Source organism: Anopheles ziemanni, chromosome 2 (assembly GCF_943734765.1).
Source record: "Anopheles ziemanni chromosome 2, idAnoZiCoDA_A2_x.2, whole genome shotgun sequence".
Taxonomy (NCBI): domain Eukaryota; kingdom Metazoa; phylum Arthropoda; class Insecta; order Diptera; family Culicidae; genus Anopheles; species Anopheles ziemanni.
Window position 1 is genome coordinate 36,027,995 of NC_080705.1, and position 20,285 is coordinate 36,048,279.

Sequence of the window (20,285 nt, forward strand, 5' to 3'; positions counted from 1 at the left end):
AGAGAGAGAGAAGAAAAAGGAAATCATCATTGTTATGCGACATACACCAGACGGTATGATACAAGATACCATATTACTGAACAAACTAATCCAGTATGCATCACTAAAGATTATTTCACGCTTTTCGTTCCTAACCTTGATGCAAACAAATTCGATGGTTTATTTGAAAAGACGGATAGGACACCATGGTTTTACACATCTTATACAACAACCCTTGACATCTTACTGAGACAAAAATGTGAACTCCCACCCCATCGATCCTTTTTCCACATTCCATATGGGGTAGATGGGACAAGTGAAAGTGGGAAAATAAGACTGAAAGATAAAAATGGTAGGAAATTATTTTTCCAACGAGCTAGAGTTAAGAGGGATTTGTTGAAAGCAGAGAAGTGCTCTTTCCATCCGAAGTAATGTGTGCAAGCATAAGATGTGTAAACGAACGGTATTTGGATCTTTTCAAAACGTTTTATTTTGTAATTTGATCATCGTTAAAGGTTGTAGAACCTATAGTCGGCAGTAGAGGAAATATTCTGTTCAACATATTTTTTACGCTTTACCGGTTGGAATAGCAAACACAGAACCAAAAAACAGCGAAACAGAATCACCCACAACCATGCACAACAACCACTTGTAACTTGTGACTATCATCTTTATAGTGATCTAACAATCGTATGGTAACTTCATCCATGTAGGAAGTAGTCGGTCATAGTTTCATAATCGGACATAGATCGATTATTTAGTAGATTTTGTATGATTGGAGGAAGCATTTTTCTCCAACCATTTTCGATATACCATCATCCGCAACGAGGAACACAATAATCCATCCCTACTGCTGCTGCTGCTGCCGCTGCTGTTTTACTCGACCAAAAGCTCGTCCTTTTTCGCTTTCGTTAACTTCTCTTCTTTCTCTCTCTCTCTCTCTCCTGCTCGTTGTTCACGAGGAATATAATATTGGCTGCTAAACGATAGCTGAAACTTTTTTATCTGCGATCTTTTTCTATCAACTTTTTATATACTTCAAAGTACAAAACGGTTGAATAGTCACTGGAAGATTCTTTTGCGGCAAGTTATCATCCAGTATCTATAGGGCGCCGAGCTTCAGATGTGTAGAACGAAATTGGAAGTTATCCACATCGTTACCGAGTGCTTACAATTGTGGAGAGGAGGATAGACACAACTTTCAAAACGAATGTGTCCGTCACACCAAACGGGAATCCGTTTCAGAAGTTATCTAAAATAACATGCTAGGTTTAATAACAAGGGAGCAACAACACATAAGTAGTGTTAATCGATGATTGGTTTCATTTCGAAGGAAAATTTCCCCATAATTGAATTGGAGGAGGGTCGACTTTTTCAGATTTTACAGTCTATTTTTGGACTTTTCTTTTGTACGTTAATTCTGTTTACGGTGAGCGAATACTTCGAAGAAAAGCTTAAATGATTAAACACAAAGTAAACGCAGAAAATTTGGTATTGGCACTAACCTTAAGAAAATATAGAAATCGTGCCAGAGTAACAACAATCGGGACGGGAAAGGAAAAGTCATTGTTCGCAATTTTATTTTATTCATTTTCGCAAAACCAAGTTGTGTGACATTTGAATCCCCGCGCCATAGAAAAATATGCAGCAAAACCGTAACACACCAAATTGTGTATGATGTACGATAGAGGAAATTGATCGAGAAGAAGCGCAACGAATGATGGATAAATATAATGCCGATGTTTACGGAAAACTAAATTTTCTTTTTGATGCCTATTACACATATGTATTAAACTAATATCACATCCTTCCATCCAGAACGAAACAGATTTACTTCGGATGAACAATATAACACACTGGATTCTGATCTTGTGCTTCAACGGGATTCATCTATTGCTGTTTATTGCACTATATAAAATTACTACAATTTTGCTTTTATGGTCACTCTACTTACCTTTTCTATTCGCTGCAACACACACTTGTTACGTTTAACTCATCGGAATTTTGATTAAATTTCTCTTTTACACTATGGAATATGGTCGTAACAGCCGGGAAAGATCGCTTTTCCTGCAAATAAAAAAAATCTTTCATTACAAACTTGCTATTAGCTTACGCCTTTGTCATTGTGAGGTCCCATATGATCATTTCAGACAGCCAAGGGGTTTATATCAGTGAATGATAATTCTCATATTATTATATTTTGCGAAACCTCCTTTAAATCATCATTCGAATAAATTTAAGCACAGCATTCTAAAGTTGTTCGATAAAACATACCTAGAACACAAAATGGTCCTGTGCATGAAATATGACTTCCACCTTTAAACGTGCTGCCGCCAATCTGTAAAAAAAAAACGAAAAAAGGCATATTTATTAGATCGAAACTCATGTTGGAGAAATGTTTATGTAATAATGGTGGAGTCAGCTTTTTGTAGTCTATCACTATGATATTCAGACAATGTAGGTAAGGTATATATTGTTAAAATTCATCATTGAAATATTTGAAGTTTGAAACGTTTTTTGACAAACGAACAACTTACCGGAGCTTTTGTCGTGCGAGATGGTGTGTACATCTCGTGACACGACGAAAAAACCAGCATTGTCGGCAATGATTCAACAGGTGCAAACTCCGTATTTAACAGTCCGTTCAAACATATCCCATACAGGTCAGGTGCCGTTATATGCTAGAGTCTCCAGTTTTTCCTGTAATCGATGGAAAATAATATTTTATTACAACCGGGTAACACCACTTAATTATATTCGGATTACAACTAATGAAATTCAGACAGTCAAGGTTTATGATATCGATGAATCACAATTCTCGTATTTTTTAACTATGCGAAACCGCTTTCTACGAAATCATCTTGATATCGCATGACGATGAACACAACAATCAGAATGCAGGCTATTCAAATTACCTACAACTTTGACAGTTTAAGGCTGAACTTCGACGAATGAAAATTTAAAATGTTCTTTGGATTGTAACGGTTCAAGATATAATTATCTTTTAATCCATCACCTAGCGTCAACCAAAGTGAATACTTAATATTGTCCGTCATGAGACCGTTCAACTAAAATTATATCATCGAATGGCTCTAGTCAGGACTTATTGAAAAAATAAAATAAAATAGAGAATGTATAAACCACACTTACCGTGCATTTCGCGAACCATAGTACTGCTGACATACGATCTCGCACCATACGCAGAATCGAATCTAAAAAAAAGCAAAAATAAATGGTAAGTAAAGACACAAACGAAAGGAAGGAATCGATAAGAAAATCACGATACGTGTTTGAAATAATATGTTATTTTGTATGGGCAAGAAAAAAGGCCCCTAACCCACCAGGAGGTTAGGCAGCCGAAACCTAGCTCGCACCATTTGTTTTCGTCCCGTCCGGAGATCATGTATCCATAAAGTTTCTTCGGGTTACAAGACTGACTGGTTTCAGGGACGATTTGGCTCATTTACATGTAATTCTTCTAAACGAGAGTGCTTGAAACATGAAGTGTAGAACCGCATACAAATGAGCGGGTGGGGGGATAATAAATGTTCATAGCAACTGGATGACAGAAGAAATGAAAAATAGACATATTTGTTAGTAGTACATATTTGGATGTACAATTAATATTTTGAGAAACAGTTTATTCAGACAGAGTAAGTCATGTCAAAAACAAAATGTACGAGATTGAGATTCAGACGCTGCCTAGCGTAATAAACTTAGGAAAGTATTGATCATTTAAACTAAACATGCAATAGAAAGTAAAGTAGATATTGTAGAAAATGTGCTATACCTTTTCAGAAAACATGGCGGTGGTCCGAATGTCTCCAAACGACAACCTGGTGAAAGAAACAAAAACAATTATTTAGAATTTATCTATAATTGTCCAGTATCGTAATAGAGTTATTTCTTGAAAAGTGATCGATTCAGTGAGGGCAAGTCAAATCAAATTCAACATGTATTGGATTCAGACGCTTCCTAGCGTATTTAAATAGTGGAAAGTTTTCATCAGTTTTACAAAATAATGAATAGAAAAGAAATCAAACGTTGTAGAAAACGTGCTATACCTTTTAAGAAGTCCTGGCAGCAGTGGTCGAAAATTTTCCAAACGGCAACCTGGTGAAAGAAACAAAAACAATTGTTTAGAGTATTTCTATAATTGTCCAATAGGACAAAAGTTATTTCTTGAGAATTGATCGATCAGTGAGGGCAAGTCAAATCAAATTCAACATGTATTGAATTCAGACGCTTCCTAGCGTATTTAAATAGTGGAAAGTTTTCATCAATTTTAGATCTTCAACTATGTGAATTGCGTTATATCAAATAAAAATAAGGTATGTTTGAAGTGTTGAGGTAAAAGAAGAAGTTGTTTGAACGAAGTCAATCGTACCTTTGTGAAGTAATATAGTCAGCCAATTCAGTTGAAATCGTACACTTTTCTTCCTTTGAACGTGATTTGTTGAAGCTGAAGTTTTTCCAAATGAAACGAAAGAAATTAAAAAATAAATTAACATTTCGTATGAATAAATAAATCGTACTAAAACGAAAGGCAAATTTGTAACATTTAAAAACAAGTGTACATCGTTCGAAGGAGCCACCACCCACATGTACTACTATACAAAGCAGGTGGACAAATGCACAAGCGTTTAACAGACTGCGACGGCAAGTGCTGCTCACAGGGAACAACCTTGTTCAATTTACGTCCGATTTATCGCTCCTGCCAACATAGAAAAGCAATAGAAATGATTCTAATAACAGAAGAGTAAAGCGAAGGACGAAAACAAGTCTAGCAACAAGTACAACTACAGTACAGTACTTACCACATCGCGTCGAGAAATAATCACAAGATGCTATTCATTTAAAAAAAACTGCAGAGATGGTGGAAGCTGGAAGGAAAATGAACGGAAAATTGTATTACTTTGCTATGACTGTGGAATTGATCGAATGGTAGAAAGTGTACGAATCAGTCAAATGTTACTCCAGTTTCCGCGGTTAGAGAGTACGCTGATATAACTCAATCACCAGAATAATAAAGTATTTTACTCTGGTCCATTAGCGAAGCGATATTAGCCAAAAATTTGGCGCAATCCACATTAGAATGGACACTTTTTTCTCTAGTAATAGAATGAACAAAAAAAAATGGCTTACCCGATTGCTCTGATTTCAGTACGTCAACTGCTTTTCCCTTGCATACGTTAACCGAAGTCTTCGCTGTTGCTGTGAAGTAGATTGGAAAATTATTGTAGGAAGGCTTAATGGTTGAAATAGATGTGAAACGTATTTCGTTGTCAGTAAGACCAATCGTTAAATTTTTTTCTCAACATAATAGTTATGTTATTTGCATAGACTCATCATTTTATCAATATTTCAACCTTATTTTACGTAAGAATTACTTACATTTCTATAATCAGGAATCCAAGATTTGCAGACAAGGAGGATCAGGATTATCAGGATGAGTCCATTGGCGAAGTGAAATCAACCAATAATTTGGTATAATCCACATTAGAAAGGACACAAATGCTTTTCCGTTCCGCATGTTAGCCGAATAGTCCTCGCTATTACTGTAAAGTGTAGATTTGATGTTTATTGTTAGAAGGATTCACTTTTTAAACAAATAGATACGAAACGTATTTCGTTGTCAGTAAGACCAATCGAAAATATTAAATTTTTTTCAACATATTTGTTTTGTCATTTGCATAGAACTCATCACTTTGATCAATATATCTCCTTGTTTTATAGAACAATTACTTACATTTGTATAATCGAGAATCAATCGCCGATAAGTATCATCCAACATATGATCTGAAATGAGAAAGAAACCATGCCATTACTAAGAGTTGTGTAGAATTTGGAGCGAACTTATAATTTTCCTTTTGTTTCAGAACAAAGGACGTCAGCACCACTATTTTTCTTAGATAGGGATAACTGTAAAATGTGATCATCATTTCGGTTTTAATCAATCATTTTCATCATTAAAGATACTTACTTTTCCAATAGAACGGTAAAATTGAGTGCAGAATAACCTTTAAGAAAGGTTTTGCTTCTCGTCTCTGGTATCTGCAAGGAGAAATAAAATCATGTTTATTTACAATCGGTGGTACATGACACGTTGTTGTGTTAATACGGAAGAAATTATTCTAATAATCAGAAAAAAAGGACGTCAGCACCAATATTTTACTAAGATAGGGATAACTGTAATGATATCATCATACTAAGGCATCTCAATTGAAACATTAAGCTTTTCTATACACCTAGCCAAATATATTAAGTTCGTAAAGTACTTACACTTTAGCCACCTCACCTCAACGACTAATGCTTCGAGTCTTTAGGACACCTGTAAAAAGACCAAGAAAAATTATATAAAATCCAATGTAACAAACATAAAAAAAAACCAGAGTGCTGATCAAAACTAAATCAGGAAATAATATCATTCTACAGAATTTATTCGGACTGGGGCGATACAAACTAACTCATCATTGAGGAATTTACACTTCAAAAAGCTTAAACAAATAATGGTTATACGTACGTTTTCTTAATAACTCCTTTTGTACATTTTGCCGACGTGTTATTCTTTACACCTGTAAAGAAAAGAAAATTCGTTTTAATACTGTTGACAATCATATCGTCATAGTTGATGGCATAAAATTTAAGTCAGTAAAATTTATCGTTCAACAAATTAGTTTCAGCCTGGGGCGATAAAAAAGGTCAAATTCATCATTTCTTAAAAAAGTCTTATTGTAAAATAATGTTATACGTACGTTTTTCTAATAACTTCTTTTGTACATTTTGCCGACGTGTTATTCTTTCCATCTGTAAAGAAAAGAAAATTCGTTTCAATACTGTCGACACTCATCCTGATAGTTTATTACTTAATATTCTAGTCAGTAAAATTTATCATTCTACAAAATAGTTTCAGCCTGGGGCGATAAAAAAGGTCAAATTCATCAGCGTAAAACAAAGCTTTGTTTAATGTAGAATAATGATGTTATACGTACCATTAATAATCTGGCAGGAAGAGCATGCTAAGATAGCTCGGGGGCGTTAACTGCGTGATGCTTACGTCATCTGTAATCACGAAGAAAACATTTGTTAAATACGTTAACAGAACTATTAAATAACTGGAGTTTGTGAATATAAAGAAATTTGTGTCATTGAACTTATGAGGGGTAAAAAAGATGCACTTTCAAACCCTGCAAAGTACCAACTATTGTTCTTGTCCTGCCCAAAAACGAGCCGTGGTATAAGTAAACCTCAGCTCTAATCATGAAAAGGGAGGACCTGTTAATGAAGAATCAAAACGTACCTTAGCCAGATGACATCGTAAAATTCTTGGAGAAGTTGAATGGTTCTTTTCCCCATGAGACCTAAAAGATGAAAAGAAAAACCACTGTTAAGCATAAATGATGTCTAGTACATGTTATGTTAGTATGTTTTTATTTTTAGCCAAAGGTAAACATAATGTAGTATTAACATCAGACATTTGAACATGCTAACGAGTTAAAACGATGAAAGATAATACAATTCCATCTAGTCCCAACATCCTTTCGTAAGAGAATTTTTGCCTGTGGCTCCGTTACAAATGGTTTGTGGGACTGTCATCCTTAACAAAAACAGATTAAAATATTTCATACCTTTGAGAATTTGCTTTTTGAATAGGGAATGACACCGCGACACGCGAATCTAGAAAGAAAAATAAAGCAATCTTATTAGTTCGTACGTAAAAATAAATTTCTCTTCATGTTTTTGGTATAAAGTGGAGAATAGGATATACCAACGAATAACGGATGTTTTAAAATATAGATGAATAGCGTATTTTGCAGAGCTTGACTAACCCAAGTCAGAGCCAAGTTTATGAGATATCTCAAACTAAAATTATTGAAGTCACCGACAAATGGCGATGCGTAATTTCATTTCTCCATAAGACGCATTTATGTTAGTGTGACAAATCATATTGCAAAGTATTCCGATGTCGGTGCGTAATACTTGAAGAGTGAAGTGTCATGATCTAGTCCAACGGAAAACATGAATGGCATAAATTGTTCTCCGAATGGTGAACAGCCATTAATGATTGCAACTGAACATGTGTTACATGTTCATTTCAATTGGACAAACATAAAAAGGGATAAAAAAGAAAGCGTACTCACCGTTAAAAATGCTACTGGAATATCCAAAGTTAGGTCTCGTCCAAATGTAGATTCAATTCCTATAGAGAAAATATACCAGACAAGTGAAAACGTTATTAGCGCAAGAAATCGGATCGTACACTTAATACGAAAAAAGAAATTCAATGTCGTTGCATCGTGCGATGTAGAGTCTTAAATGAGCTCAAGACACCAAGATACCTGAGAACAATGATAATCTTGCCCAACAATATCTTTTGCTTAGTCGAATTGAAAGTGGAAAAAAGCGTTATAACATGTCGGGCGCGAACTGGGAACTGCTGGTAATAGTAATACTTGAATGATGAACTACGTACCTTAATTTTCGGGCCGGGTATTTTCTTCGTTTGAATTCCTTTCTCTTGCGCTAATGGTGTAAGTGTGAGAATATTCGTCTTCCTGCGAACAAGATGCATAAATTCCATTCCCCAATCTACCATTTCTTCTTATGAAAACCGTAAGCACGGTAAAACAAAAGTTCTGAACACTTGAGAGAATTTGGGTTTCCTTTGTTTTATTCACACCTCTGTTTTTCTGTATCGGTGGCGTAATGTGTGTATTTCGATTATCGAAACACACGCAAACACGACACTTAAGCAAAAATCTCTGATAATTTGATGGTATTGGAGGTCCTCAAGGATTGTAAAGATGTTGAGCACAACCCTTACTTCATCACGCGCGGTATGTGAAGATGATGTTACAGGAGAGACCCCGTATGTCGTGCACCCCACTGAGACGCAATTGAGCACACGAATGATGGAATAACAATACCCCAGTTTGGTACAAGAACACACCCCTCGCGCCAATGCAGAAAATACGCTGCATGCGACACACCACCGACCGACACGCGCCCTTCCGAAATGGTGGAATGCAGTTCTTATCGGTTAGACTTGGCAACACGCTCCAGCTCATCCTTCTTCTTGATGGCGTACGAGTTCGATGAACCCTGTGCGTGCGAGAAGCGCGTTGGGACAAACGTGTTACAGACGAAATAGAAACGTTTAACGTTTGAAAATCATCAAGAAGAAATGGATTGATCGAAGATGGAAAGTGGGTCGGATTAGTGGACTTGCCAACGATTTCCGCTGTCGTGACGCAGCTTGATCCCACTTACCTTCGCGGCGTTGATCAGCTCATCGGCCAAGCATTCAGCAATCGTTTTGATGTTACGGAATGCGGCGTCACGAGCACCGGTGCAGAGTAACCAGATAGCCTATGAATATAAAAAAGAAAATCATCAGTGAATCGATAAGCTTCTAGCCATATGCATTAGCTTTGAATGGGTTTAAAATGAATGCTGTTGCAGATCAACCGACACACCTCTAGCCATTTCGGCTTCTGAAGCTAACGAACGATTGACCATGCGAAAGATAATTTTCGATTCAATTCGGAATTGTACAGAGGACATGACGTATAATAAATCCTGACAATATGCCTGTTAATGAATCGACAACCTATCGGTTCAATGAGAAAATTTTTTTTCTTACCTGGTTTACACGACGCAGAGGCGACACATCGACGGCCTGACGACGGACGGTACCAGCACGACCGATACGGGTCGAATCTTCGCGGGGACCCGAGTTGATAATGGCGTGGACCACGATCTGTAGCGGGTTCTCACCAGTCAGCAGATGCATGATCTCGAACGCGTGACGCACGATGCGCACTGCCTTCAGCTTCTTGCCGTTGTTGCGTCCCTTCATCATCAGCGAGTTGGTCAGACGCTCCACAATAGGGCATTGGGCCTTGCGGAAACGCTTGGTCGCGAAACGGCCGGCCGAATGGGGAAGGTACTTGGCGTGCTTCTCCTTCACGGCGATATAATCCTAAAAACGTAACGACCAACAACATACGATTAGCAACGCGGTTCTTCGTTTCTAACCTTCAAAAACACGTGGCGAAGCTTCCATGCAAAAGAATAGAACTAACAAACTTACCGAAACGGAAATGTCGGAAATATCGATGTCGTCGCTGCTCCATCTTCCGAAAAGCTTGATTTCGGGTAGCTCGGCCGGCTGGACGACCTGGGCTTCCTCGTAGACCTGTGCGGGCTGATCGTCGGTCGCCACAGGCTGCACCGTAGCCTCCTCATCGAAGTTTTCAAATGCCTCGTCAGCCATGGTGCTTTAATTGGTGTAAAATGTCAGCGAAAAAACAGCACAAGCTTGAGCAATCTAGATAGCGAAGACTAAACCACTTGAGGCATGAAATGTGCGCTATGGCTCCAACGTGGTTTGTGCTGTATGAAAAAAAAACTAGCACGATTCTTTCACGAACAAGGCGGACATTAAATTATGCAGAACCTTGTGAAGAATAAGCTCAATTCACTTAATAACTGTATTGAAATTCAATAACTTTTGTTTAAGACTTGAAATCATTCACAATCTTTTCTAGTTAGCGAAGCAGCACCAAGATTTGCCGACACGTGCACTCGGACGGTCCAGGAGAAAATGAACGAGTCGATGGACTGACAGCACACATAACCCTGCTGCAGTGCTGTCGACCAATGGACCGTCGGGGTACACACGGTGTCGGCACTTTCGTGCAGAACAAGAATGCCTAATTTCAACAACCAAGCTACGTGAATTTCACGCAATTTTCACAACGCTCTGCTAGGTTAATGTTCACGCTTTCAGATGAAACACCGTTTCACGAATCAGTGCAGTTTTACAGAAAGAAATGTAAAATATAGTAACTTATTTACTTTCAACACGTCTGGTTTACAATGGCGTTAAAGCCGGAAAGAGGCTATGTCAGTTAGCTTCGAAACGACGAGCTCATGTTGGCAGCATTGTATGATTTTGACAGTAAAAGTTTGACGTTTGTGAAAACTTTGTTTCCGGAAGTAATCGATGTCGACTAAACAAATGTCGAAAAGTTCGAACAAGTTGAAAAAATGTTGAGCGAGCGTTTTTTACCGTTCTGCTAAATATTCAGCTACTTCTACAAGTATCTTCATATTGGCGCACGATTTAAGTCAAAGCAAACATGAAAAAATATTTCAAAACGTCCGTGCACCATTTTGTTGCTTGCGAAGCAATAGCAAACCGAAAGGATTAATTTTTCTTTTCAATGGTTACAGAATTTACATTTCTGAATAGAATTTAAAAGAATATTTGATTACTTGCCAGCAGCGTACAAGCTCAATAAAAGTTCGGACGATGCAAGATAAGTATTTTAAGAAAAAATCTTGTCATCAAATCATAATATTTTTAAGGACCAAAACCGCATCTACTTTTTCTATTTATTTGCAACGAAACAATGAAGCACTTTAAAACCGTCAGGTAATGATACTGTAATCATATGCAAATCGTATTTGTGATCAGCAACGTCCCAGTTGGCCATCCATGCGCGAGCGTCCATATTCATTCGGGACTACCGAGCAGTTCATACGGATTTGCAGTACTAGAGCATGCTGGAGGAGACAATGTGCTGTTTGGATCATCATCTTCTTCGTTGTCTCCATCGTTACTAGCACCAGCAAGGTCTTCAGTGTCCGTATCGGACAAGCAATCATCTTCCTCTTCACGGTTATCGACTTCTGCCATCGATTGAATCTCTTTCACTTTAGCCAGCTCCGGATCGACGGTAAGCTTCTCTTTTTGCTCAACATATCCAATCGGTTTAAGCGACAAAGTTATCTTACCGTCTAACGCCATCCGTAGAATACTGTTTGCGGCGCGATATGTATCCGGACGCGCAGTCTTCGCTGTTAGGAAGCCTCGTTTGATCGCCCAAGCATCGCAAACATCAATCGCAGACCAGTGGTCGTTATCATTCTCCGGATGCTTCAGCGTGAGAAGCTCAACCAAATTGACTCGCTCGGCAAGAAACCGAACCGATGCATACGGTTCACGGAGCTGGGCTATTGGGTAGCTTCCCATCAAAACCTGCACCTGACGAGGGGTCGACGAGGGAAACACCAAACCTGGACAGTCGCACAACCGGACTGTGTTGGTGAGGAATATCGTTTGGAAGTGTTTCGTGTGACCCGGTGTTCGACTAACGCTTACCACCTTGCGTCCCATTACGGCATTTAGTAAAGACGATTTGCCAACGTTGGGATACCCGACACACCCGATCGTAAGTACTCCATTTTTAAACTTTATATGTTCCTCAAATGAAAAATCCTTCTCTTCCTCGTGCGTCGTTTCCGAAGTCACGTTCGTATCTTCGTCGCCTTCCAGATCCGTTGGAGCGTTACGTTCTTCCAGTATCTTCTGCTCCCAGGAAGCTAGATTAACGTCATTACCCACGTATTGGCGACACACCTCGTAGATTTGCTGTGCGCCTTCTGCCGCCATTCGCATACGGCCACGGCGGCGACGAATTTTAAGGCCATGTTTGCTTTCCTGTTTTCCACGCAAGTTGTACGACGGGTATGAAGTAAATAATACCACCTTGATTTGGGGATACTTTTGTTCAAAGTAACGTTTCCATGCCAGCACCACTTCGGCATCCACGAGGTCTATTTTGTTGATAACAAGCATCATACCTTTTCCTAGCTCTTCCGTTACATATTGGTACAAGGCAGGAGGGAACATTAAGGTCTGCAAGATAAAGATAACAATGTCGTTATTTGCCAGGCAGAATATATACATTGAGAGCACTTACAGGAAATCGGGCGTCAACAATAACTAGAATAATATCCGATAGTTCCAACACACGCCATAGCTGCCTCCACGTTTCCAAATTCAATTCGCAAAAGCTTAACGATTTCATATCATCGTAATGAGTTTTCTCCAACAGAGTGACATATTTCTGCAAAAAAATACGATATATGCATTAACATACTGACGGTCCAATCAATGAAGATAACACAACTGAGAACCGTACAAAGAAGTAGCGATTTTCGTTGGCATCCAGCTGTTCCTTAGACATTTCGAAGTTCCAGCGTGGCCGTTTCGGGAAATCATATGCTTGGAAGTAGTTATCCCCCAGCTCCATATCCTTCTCGCTACGGTAGACAAGCTCCTTGCGCGCTTCCTCTTTCATCTCCTTTAGCTCCTTGCCGGTTTCCCGGTGAAACTGGAGGACGTATCGGTTCGCTTTGCTACGCGGATCCTTCAATGGTTGCATATTCAGCTTTTCAATGTTTTCGCCGAAAGTTCTCGGCATATCACTGTCCTCGCTGATGTCACTCGATTCCTCATCCTTCAGCTTGCGGATAATGTTGTGCGATGTGCTGGCTGTGTCGAAAGAAGGCGGCATTTGGCATAGGAATAGTTTTACGAGATTCACAACTTCTAGAACATTCATACAATGCTTACCTTTAGCTTGCTTTTTCGCCAAAAGTTGTTGCTTTTTCTGTTTGCCACTGAACGGAACCTTTCTACGGCCTTGAGGCATGATGAACACACTTTTAAGTTCTTCAACACGAATAACTTTTCATTTGTTCCGAAGTTCGCAATATGCAAGGATTTTGTGTACCTTTTTGTCTTGTAAATTTCAGTTTGACGCGTAATGTCAAATGCTTTATTTATTTCGAACACCGCATTTGACGTCTGCAATCACACCGCGGGGTGAGATTATACGTTATTTAGAGCAAATTTACTCTGCAATACTTCAATTATGAAAAATGAAGAAAGCATTTTTAAACAAGAAATTATTAGACGTTTTGGTAAACCAAAGTTAAATAATGGAATTCGGTTTCAAAAATTAATTCGTCTTTTACACCGCTTTTAAACGGTGTAACAAAATGACGTTTGAAATTTTCGAACTGGTTCTAAAACGTCAAACGAGAGCAGAGATAAAAACATAAACAACCACTTTCTTTAGATTTTGTACGATAATCGACAAAAAACGTCTTCTGCAACGATGGATTCAGCGATTTAATTGATTAAACATCGAAAAATGTCCTCGTTTACCGAATCACGTGCAGGCGGAAGTTTGGGTGGCTTAGTCGGTGTTGGTGGTGCTGGCGCCGTCGGTAGTGAGCCGCTATGTTTGCAACGCAAAAGTGCCTGGGTACGAGAGTACCGCGATCTGCAGGCCAACGTCATGTCCGTCGACTGGACCGGATCGTGGATTCTGTTGGCCGGCCGTCGGTTGCTTGCGCTGCAGTCGTTGTGCGATTACGAAGCAACTGACGGCAGCAATGCACGCGCGGAGGAAACGGCAGAGTGCGGGCTGAGGAAGTTCCAGCGGCACTCGAAGTACGAGGTGACCGCCGCCGAGTGGGCCATCTGCCAGAACAGCCAGGAATACTGTGCGATCGCGACCTGCCAGCAGATCGAGGTCGTCACGTGGCGCTCCGGTGAGCCAACCCTGAAACACTCGCTTCGAGCGCACACCCGAATGATAACGGACATCGACTGGCACTCGAAGGTGCCGCACCTTCTGGCCAGTTGCTCGATCGATACGTTCACGCATCTGTGGGACCTTCGTGACCCACGGAAGCCTGTACTATCGTTGAGTGCCGTCTGTATGTCCGGTGCCAGTCAGGTGGGTTTTAATCGGGTCTCGGGGAACCTGGTCGCTACGGCCCACGATGGCGACCTGCGCATCTGGGACCAGCGCAAGGGCTCCTGTCCGATACAGTACATCACAGCGCACCTGTCGCGCATCCACGGTATCAACTGGAGTCACGATCATGAGACGAGCCTGTCCACCGCTAGCCAGGACGGAACGGTGAAGTATTTCGACATAAACAACCCCCGGCGGGCGGAGAAAATCATCACCACGTCCTGTCCAGTGTGGCGGGCTCGGTACACGCCATTCGCGGATGGTCTGGTAACTACCAGCGTGCCGCAACAGGGCCGAGGTGAAAACAGTCTCCTGATGTGGAACAATTCTAAGCAGGACGCACCCATATGCGCGCTGGTCGGGCACACGGATGTCGTCCTCGACTTTGCCTGGGGCCGTAAAGGTATCCACGATCCGGAACTGATCACTTGGTCTCGCGATCAAACCATACGCATCTGGCGCATTGACGAGGAAGTACGTAAGCTATGCGAGCGGTATCCACCCGACGATGACGATGGTGGTTTCCTGATTGAAGAGGGTAACAGCGCACCGAACGCACCGGGTAAAGCACCGCCGGCTCAAGGTTTCAAGAGTCCCATACGCGAAAAACAACCCTCCGTTTCGCTGCAGCACGAATTTTCGCTTCTCAATCCCAACATACCCCACATCGACATTGAGGTGTTGGATCCGATCAAACGAACCGCTACCGTTCGGATCTCCGTCAACGGCTACGTCATCATGCTGCAGGTTAACTTTCCTTCGCTCTACCCCAACAATGGCACCGTGCCGGAGTTCCACTACTGCCAAGGAACATCGCTCGACGATTCGCTCTCGGTGACGTTAATGAAGGTCCTTCGGCAAACCGCAAGCCAACGGGTGAAAAAGGGACGCACCTGTTTGGAGCAGTGCCTGCGGGCGCTTGTGAACCAGCTGAAAAAATCCTCCACCACCAACGGAGACCGCCATCTGCGCCTACAATCGCCACGGTTGGAGGGTGCGCTGAGTAGTGCACTGCACGACGCTTGCGTGCCCTTCCCCAAGACATCCGGCGTACGGTTTAGCCAGGTGGGAATCTTGGTAACGTTCTCCAGACCGCTGAATACGAAACGGATCAGTCTCAAGCAGCAAAACACTACCCCGAGGGCTCTTTCTGCGATCAGCGGCGGTTATCTGGGCAATGTTATGGGATCGCAACCGATCCTTTACGCACACAGAGATCCCAGCGCATCTTCGTTTTATCTTCCCGATAGGGTAAGTTAATGAACCGTATTTTAAACATCATTTTGTGCACGGCCAACTATGTTAGGTATAAACCATAGTGATCAATGACACCAAAATCTCCTAAACCTACCCATAAATGTAATATCATAAAAATGTGTTACTTTTGTTCCATAGAAATCTTCGCGCCACCGGGGCTCGTCGGTAAAGATCAACGTTTCTGCCGTGCACGTTTACGACGTATCCAAGATTCTGTACGTGAGTCGCGAGCTGGCCGAAAACTATATCATCAATACAACGAATGTGGTCGAAATGTGTCGCCATAATCGCGCGGCGGCAGAAAAGTATGGCCGACCGGATCTGGTACAGTGCTGGTCACTTGCCGAAATGATTGCCCAACCGAGTGCCGACTTTGATGCGGATGACGATATGATGTGTGCGCAGAATCCATTTGCAAAGAGTTTACTAGAATCTCTGTAGGTAACCTGTGCGCCGTTTGGTGTAGAGTTTTACTAATCGTTGCTTACTTGTAGAATACATCATTTTGCGCGCATCCACGATGTTCAAACGGCTGCCATGCTCTGCTGTGCCTTTGGACGTCACTGTCCGTCGGCGCTGGAGCTTTCGATGAGTTCTAGCTCGAGCAGCAAATCGATCAATCAAAGTGTAAGTCCTTTTGCCTTTTGCTTCTCATCGCGATCGCGAGCATGGTCGCTAGTGATATTTTCCTGAGAATTGATATATTTTATCCCTTATACACGCTGGTGATTTAGAAACAGGCGCATGTGTTGGGCCTATAGTAGTGGATAGATCGGTAACCCCTTTCTCATCTTTATGCTCAATATATGTGTCCCATATCCGTTCCTTGCTCATCGGACATGCAAGAGAGTGACTGTTTGGCAGTGATCAAAAACGAATGGCTGTCGGTTATTGTAGTTTAACTAACCGTCGAGTGCAAGCTATCTCTCAATATAAGAATTTTATTATTCTTTCATACACTTTACACCATAATTTGCATAGTGAATAATTTGATTTGTTCTACCATTCAGCCATAATTTAGAAATACATCATAAATCGCATGTTTTTAACCACTTGGAAGAATTCTGTCCACTGATAAATGAAATTATATAGACATAAGTTTGTTTTATGTTCCCATTCAAATGGATGCATCGTGTATCCTGGTTTTTAGATTAAATTTTACGGAATCAACTGTTAGTGGATTAAACATAACACCACCTACCCTGTTATCATCCTTTCCATGGTATGGTTTTTCGTTTGCGGGGTTTTTTTTTGCTACCGTATAATAAGTTTTTACTCCCGTTAGCTTTTTAATTGTTTCTTTCCTTCGACTCATTATAGCACTTACTTAGCGGTCATCGAAAAATTAAGGTAAATCAGGTATACTCCGAATCTGGTTTGTGTTTTGTTTTGCCAAAATGCGTTCGTCTACTAAACAACATCCTATTCAAATAATATAAATTAGCAAAAGTCAACATGCTTGCTTAAGAACCCAATCCTAACGGCGTCAGTCCCTGGTTGATTCCTTCTTTCTCATAATTCAATGTTTTTCTCCGTTCAGTTATGTTCTGTGCTTTCGGCGTGTACAATCGTTCTCTCCAAAGGCCGAGTTGGCCGTTTGCCGTTAGCACCTTGAGACTGTGTGTATGTGTGTGTGTGTGTGTCTATGTATGTTCCGTGTGTGTAAAAAGGACTTTCGTTTTCGATACACCGTTGCCTGCCATCGCCGCTGAAATATATAAGCCATTAACAAAAACTCGCAGCTCATAATGCAGGGATAAGCTGTACAAAGCCGTCCGAAATCAACGCCACGCTACCCGCTGCTTCATATATGTCATTGTTGCCGTAATAGTGCTTTCGTCTCCCAGATGTTTTGTCGATGCCGATCCGCGGTGTAATTCGTTACTTTGCGTATCTAACATTTATTCCTCTCTTTTTCATGGATCGCCACAAACACACCCGTCTTTTCTAACAGCCCAGCGGATCGCCTTATCATACGATTCTACCGGTGGATCCCTCCTCTAACCAAGGCTGGATACTGGCACAACAGCTGAAGCATCTGCGAAGCAACTCGTGGTCGGATTCCCTAGACGACTTTCGATTTGGTGCACCGGGTGCGGCTGGATTCGGACCGGATCTCAATCGGAGCCTGTTAGGCGATAGCAATCGCTATCTATACGACAACTTCAAGCGCAGCTACGCGGAAATGCTTTACCGTTGGGGCCTTCTCGTCCAGCGGGCCAAGGTGCTTAAGTTCCTATCAAACTACGTCGATACACCGCGGTGCGTAGAGTTTGTGACCGAATGTCTGCACTGCTGTCGGGTGGGGGCACCCGCTTGTGCCACCTGCAAGAAACCGGTACTGTACTGCAGCCTGTGCCGTTTACCGGTACGCGGTGCGGCCAACGCTTGTCTGCATTGTGGCCATGGTGGTCACACGGAGCACATGAGGATATGGTTCGAACGCCATGACGTGTGCGCGTCGGGTTGTGGCTGTCCGTGTTTGAGCAAAAGCTCTAAGCTTTGCAATTTGTAGCCTTAGAATGTTTTATTTTCGAATTATAAAAATGTAGATAACGAGATGTTAATGATATTGGGTATGAAAATATATTCATTCTTTGAAAATGTACACTTATCGCTCGAACATTACTGTTACCGTTTGTTTTAAGACACGTTCTGCAATTTGCTTTAAAAAACGATCGCCATTGAGCGTTAATTACTATTTCGGAAAATAACACATGGAAATTCATACACTCATGTATGAGAAATTCGATCGGCATCGAATGATTATCATATTTTTCTTTATGGACAAGTTTTTTCAACTATCAGCCAGTTGTTTTTTATACCTACACTTAAAATTAATGTCGTTAGTTCTCAATTTTTTAAGCGTCTAGTGTCTTGAGTGCTTTATTTCGATCCAGAGATCATGAGACGGGTGCCTTGATTTTCTAAGCCTCTTAGCTATTTAATTTTGACCATTGGTCCCTATCGAGGATTTTTCGTGCCTTTAGATGAAAATTTCCAGCTTCTGTTGAATGTAGGTACGGCAAATCGGGCAAACAGGATTGTGGTGACACAGATGGTTTGAACAAACCTTACACGCGCAAATATGACCGCACGGTACGAAAGCAACGGAACGATCGTTGTCCTCGCATATGATGCATGATCCTATCGTACGGTTGGGTGTTTCGTGGCGCCTTTGAGCTTGCACGGGGGATCTTCCGGTGGGTCTTGCAGGGTGAACGTTGTTCCTTTGGGAGAGTCTTCCATGGTGGACGCCGTTCCTGGCTGGGAACATGCTACGGATGCTGTGTAGCATGGGCCATGCTTCCGAATCGAGGATATTAGTAGCTCTTTCTTGCAGACTAGTGCGTATTTGAACAAGCCGTCTCGGTAGTTGGGTTTCGCAGTAAGCATGGATGACTGTTCTTATCGTAGTGAGAGTTTGATTTATCCAATTGAACAAGAGTATGCACTTTCGTAGCAACGAATGTAATCCTCGGAATAGGTTGAAAGCAGCTATGCGAAGGAATGGATTCAAACGTCTTCGGTGGAAGTATGCCAAGACGAGCAGACTAAGCCCACAAGCCGCTTCCACTGGTACATCGTGTGTTGTGTAGTGAATAAATGTGTTAATCGATTCGTAGCCTAACTCAAAACCAGCTTTTGCTACATCTTTCAACCAAATCGCAGAATAGACCGTGAAATCCAGCAAGAGCAGCGCAAGCTGGGCGGGCAGGTTGACCAAACACCAGACGGCTTCACCGATGTCTACAAGGCTGCGTTTAAATCTTTCGAAGAATATGCCCGGAATGGACTGCAATAAGGCAATTTCCTTACTTATAAACTTGCCAATTACGGAGCAGAAGCTGTTGATGTTGCTTGTGAAAAAGTCTGCTATTCCGCCGAAAACAGATTTCACATCCTGGATGAAGTATCGGTTATCCTCGTTGACTACGCTTAGGAAGGTTTGAATGATTTCCACCAGCCTCCGGCCAGCCCATGTTATATTGCAGATCGTAGTAAACAACAGGGAACCGATAAATATACAGATTTTTATGAAGTAGTACACGAGAAGATAGATATTGTAGATAAAATCAGCCAGCGTGGAGAGTACCATTTTTGCCAACTTCAGTACGTTTCGGCGAAAGGGGTAGTATCGGTCAGGAATCCATACTATAGATCACTTTATTAGGTGAAGTACACAGAATGCGAACGACAAAGATGTTCATTCGTTGATTTGTTCGTAAACGTACGACACACTAAGTTAAATTGTTTGTTTTGCAGTGGGCATCCCTTTGACAGGCCGATACCGGGTTTCGAAATGCAAGTTGGAAAGAGACAGAATTTTCGAAAATGTGAAAGTAATAGCATAACACAAATAAACAAAGGAAAGATTCTTAATATTAAACCCCGTGAGTTTAACTGAAGAAATTATATCATCGTGCG

At 41.2% G+C, this 20,285-nt stretch overlaps 3 protein-coding genes across 4 annotated transcripts; 1 reads left to right on the forward strand and 2 right to left on the reverse strand.

Moving 5' to 3' along the window:
* Positions 1-8,656: 8,656 nt before the first annotated feature.
* On the reverse strand, positions 8,657-10,915 carry LOC131281083 (small ribosomal subunit protein uS7-like). The gene is made up of 5 exons (XM_058310337.1): positions 10,840-10,915; positions 10,073-10,259; positions 9,623-9,961; positions 9,250-9,348; positions 8,657-9,081 (listed from the first exon to the last, which is right to left on the reverse strand). The coding sequence occupies exons 2-5, from the start codon at positions 10,253-10,255 to the stop codon at positions 9,013-9,015; spliced, it is 690 nt and encodes a 229-aa protein (XP_058166320.1). The 5' UTR covers positions 10,256-10,259; positions 10,840-10,915; the 3' UTR covers positions 8,657-9,012.
* A 498-nt stretch (positions 10,916-11,413) lies between these two features.
* Positions 11,414-13,553, reverse strand: LOC131281082 (guanine nucleotide-binding protein-like 1). Its single transcript, XM_058310336.1, has 4 exons — positions 13,406-13,553; positions 12,972-13,324; positions 12,750-12,896; positions 11,414-12,685 (listed from the first exon to the last, which is right to left on the reverse strand). The coding sequence occupies exons 1-4, from the start codon at positions 13,482-13,484 to the stop codon at positions 11,501-11,503; spliced, it is 1,764 nt and encodes a 587-aa protein (XP_058166319.1). The 5' UTR covers positions 13,485-13,553; the 3' UTR covers positions 11,414-11,500.
* A 385-nt stretch (positions 13,554-13,938) lies between these two features.
* LOC131281081 (GATOR complex protein Wdr59) lies at positions 13,939-18,429 on the forward strand. Of its 2 annotated transcripts, XM_058310334.1 has the most exons (5): positions 13,939-15,851; positions 15,996-16,294; positions 16,352-16,484; positions 17,178-17,207; positions 17,812-18,429. In XM_058310334.1, the coding sequence occupies exons 1-5, from the start codon at positions 13,989-13,991 to the stop codon at positions 18,370-18,372; spliced, it is 2,886 nt and encodes a 961-aa protein (XP_058166317.1). In that variant the 5' UTR covers positions 13,939-13,988; the 3' UTR covers positions 18,373-18,429. The 2 variants fall into 2 exon arrangements, with proteins under 2 accessions (XP_058166317.1, XP_058166318.1); XM_058310335.1 differs by lacking the exon at positions 17,178-17,207.
* The last annotated feature ends 1,856 nt before the right edge of the window (positions 18,430-20,285 follow it).

Excerpts from the sequence above, each read along its gene's own strand:
- LOC131281083 (XM_058310337.1), bottom strand. The coding sequence starts at position 10,255 with ATGGCTGACGAGGCATTTGAAAACTTCGATGAGGAGGCTACGGTGCAG. Across the intron at positions 9,962-10,072 it reads TTTCCGACATTTCCGTTTCG|GATTATATCGCCGTGAAGGA; the intron begins GTAAGTTTGTTA and ends TTACGTTTTTAG. Across the intron at positions 9,349-9,622 it reads CTCTGCGTCGTGTAAACCAG|GCTATCTGGTTACTCTGCAC; the intron begins GTAAGAAAAAAA and ends TTATATTCATAG.
- LOC131281082 (XM_058310336.1), bottom strand. The coding sequence starts at position 13,484 with ATGCCTCAAGGCCGTAGAAAGGTTCCGTTCAGTGGCAAACAGAAAAAG. Across the intron at positions 13,325-13,405 it reads GGCGAAAAAGCAAGCTAAAG|CCAGCACATCGCACAACATT; the intron begins GTAAGCATTGTA and ends CTTTCGACACAG. Across the intron at positions 12,897-12,971 it reads ACGAAAATCGCTACTTCTTT|AAATATGTCACTCTGTTGGA; the intron begins GTACGGTTCTCA and ends ATTTTTTTGCAG.
- LOC131281081 (XM_058310334.1), top strand. The coding sequence starts at position 13,989 with ATGTCCTCGTTTACCGAATCACGTGCAGGCGGAAGTTTGGGTGGCTTA. Across the intron at positions 16,295-16,351 it reads AAGAGTTTACTAGAATCTCT|AATACATCATTTTGCGCGCA; the intron begins GTAGGTAACCTG and ends GCTTACTTGTAG. Across the intron at positions 16,485-17,177 it reads GCAAATCGATCAATCAAAGT|CACTTACTTAGCGGTCATCG; the intron begins GTAAGTCCTTTT and ends GACTCATTATAG.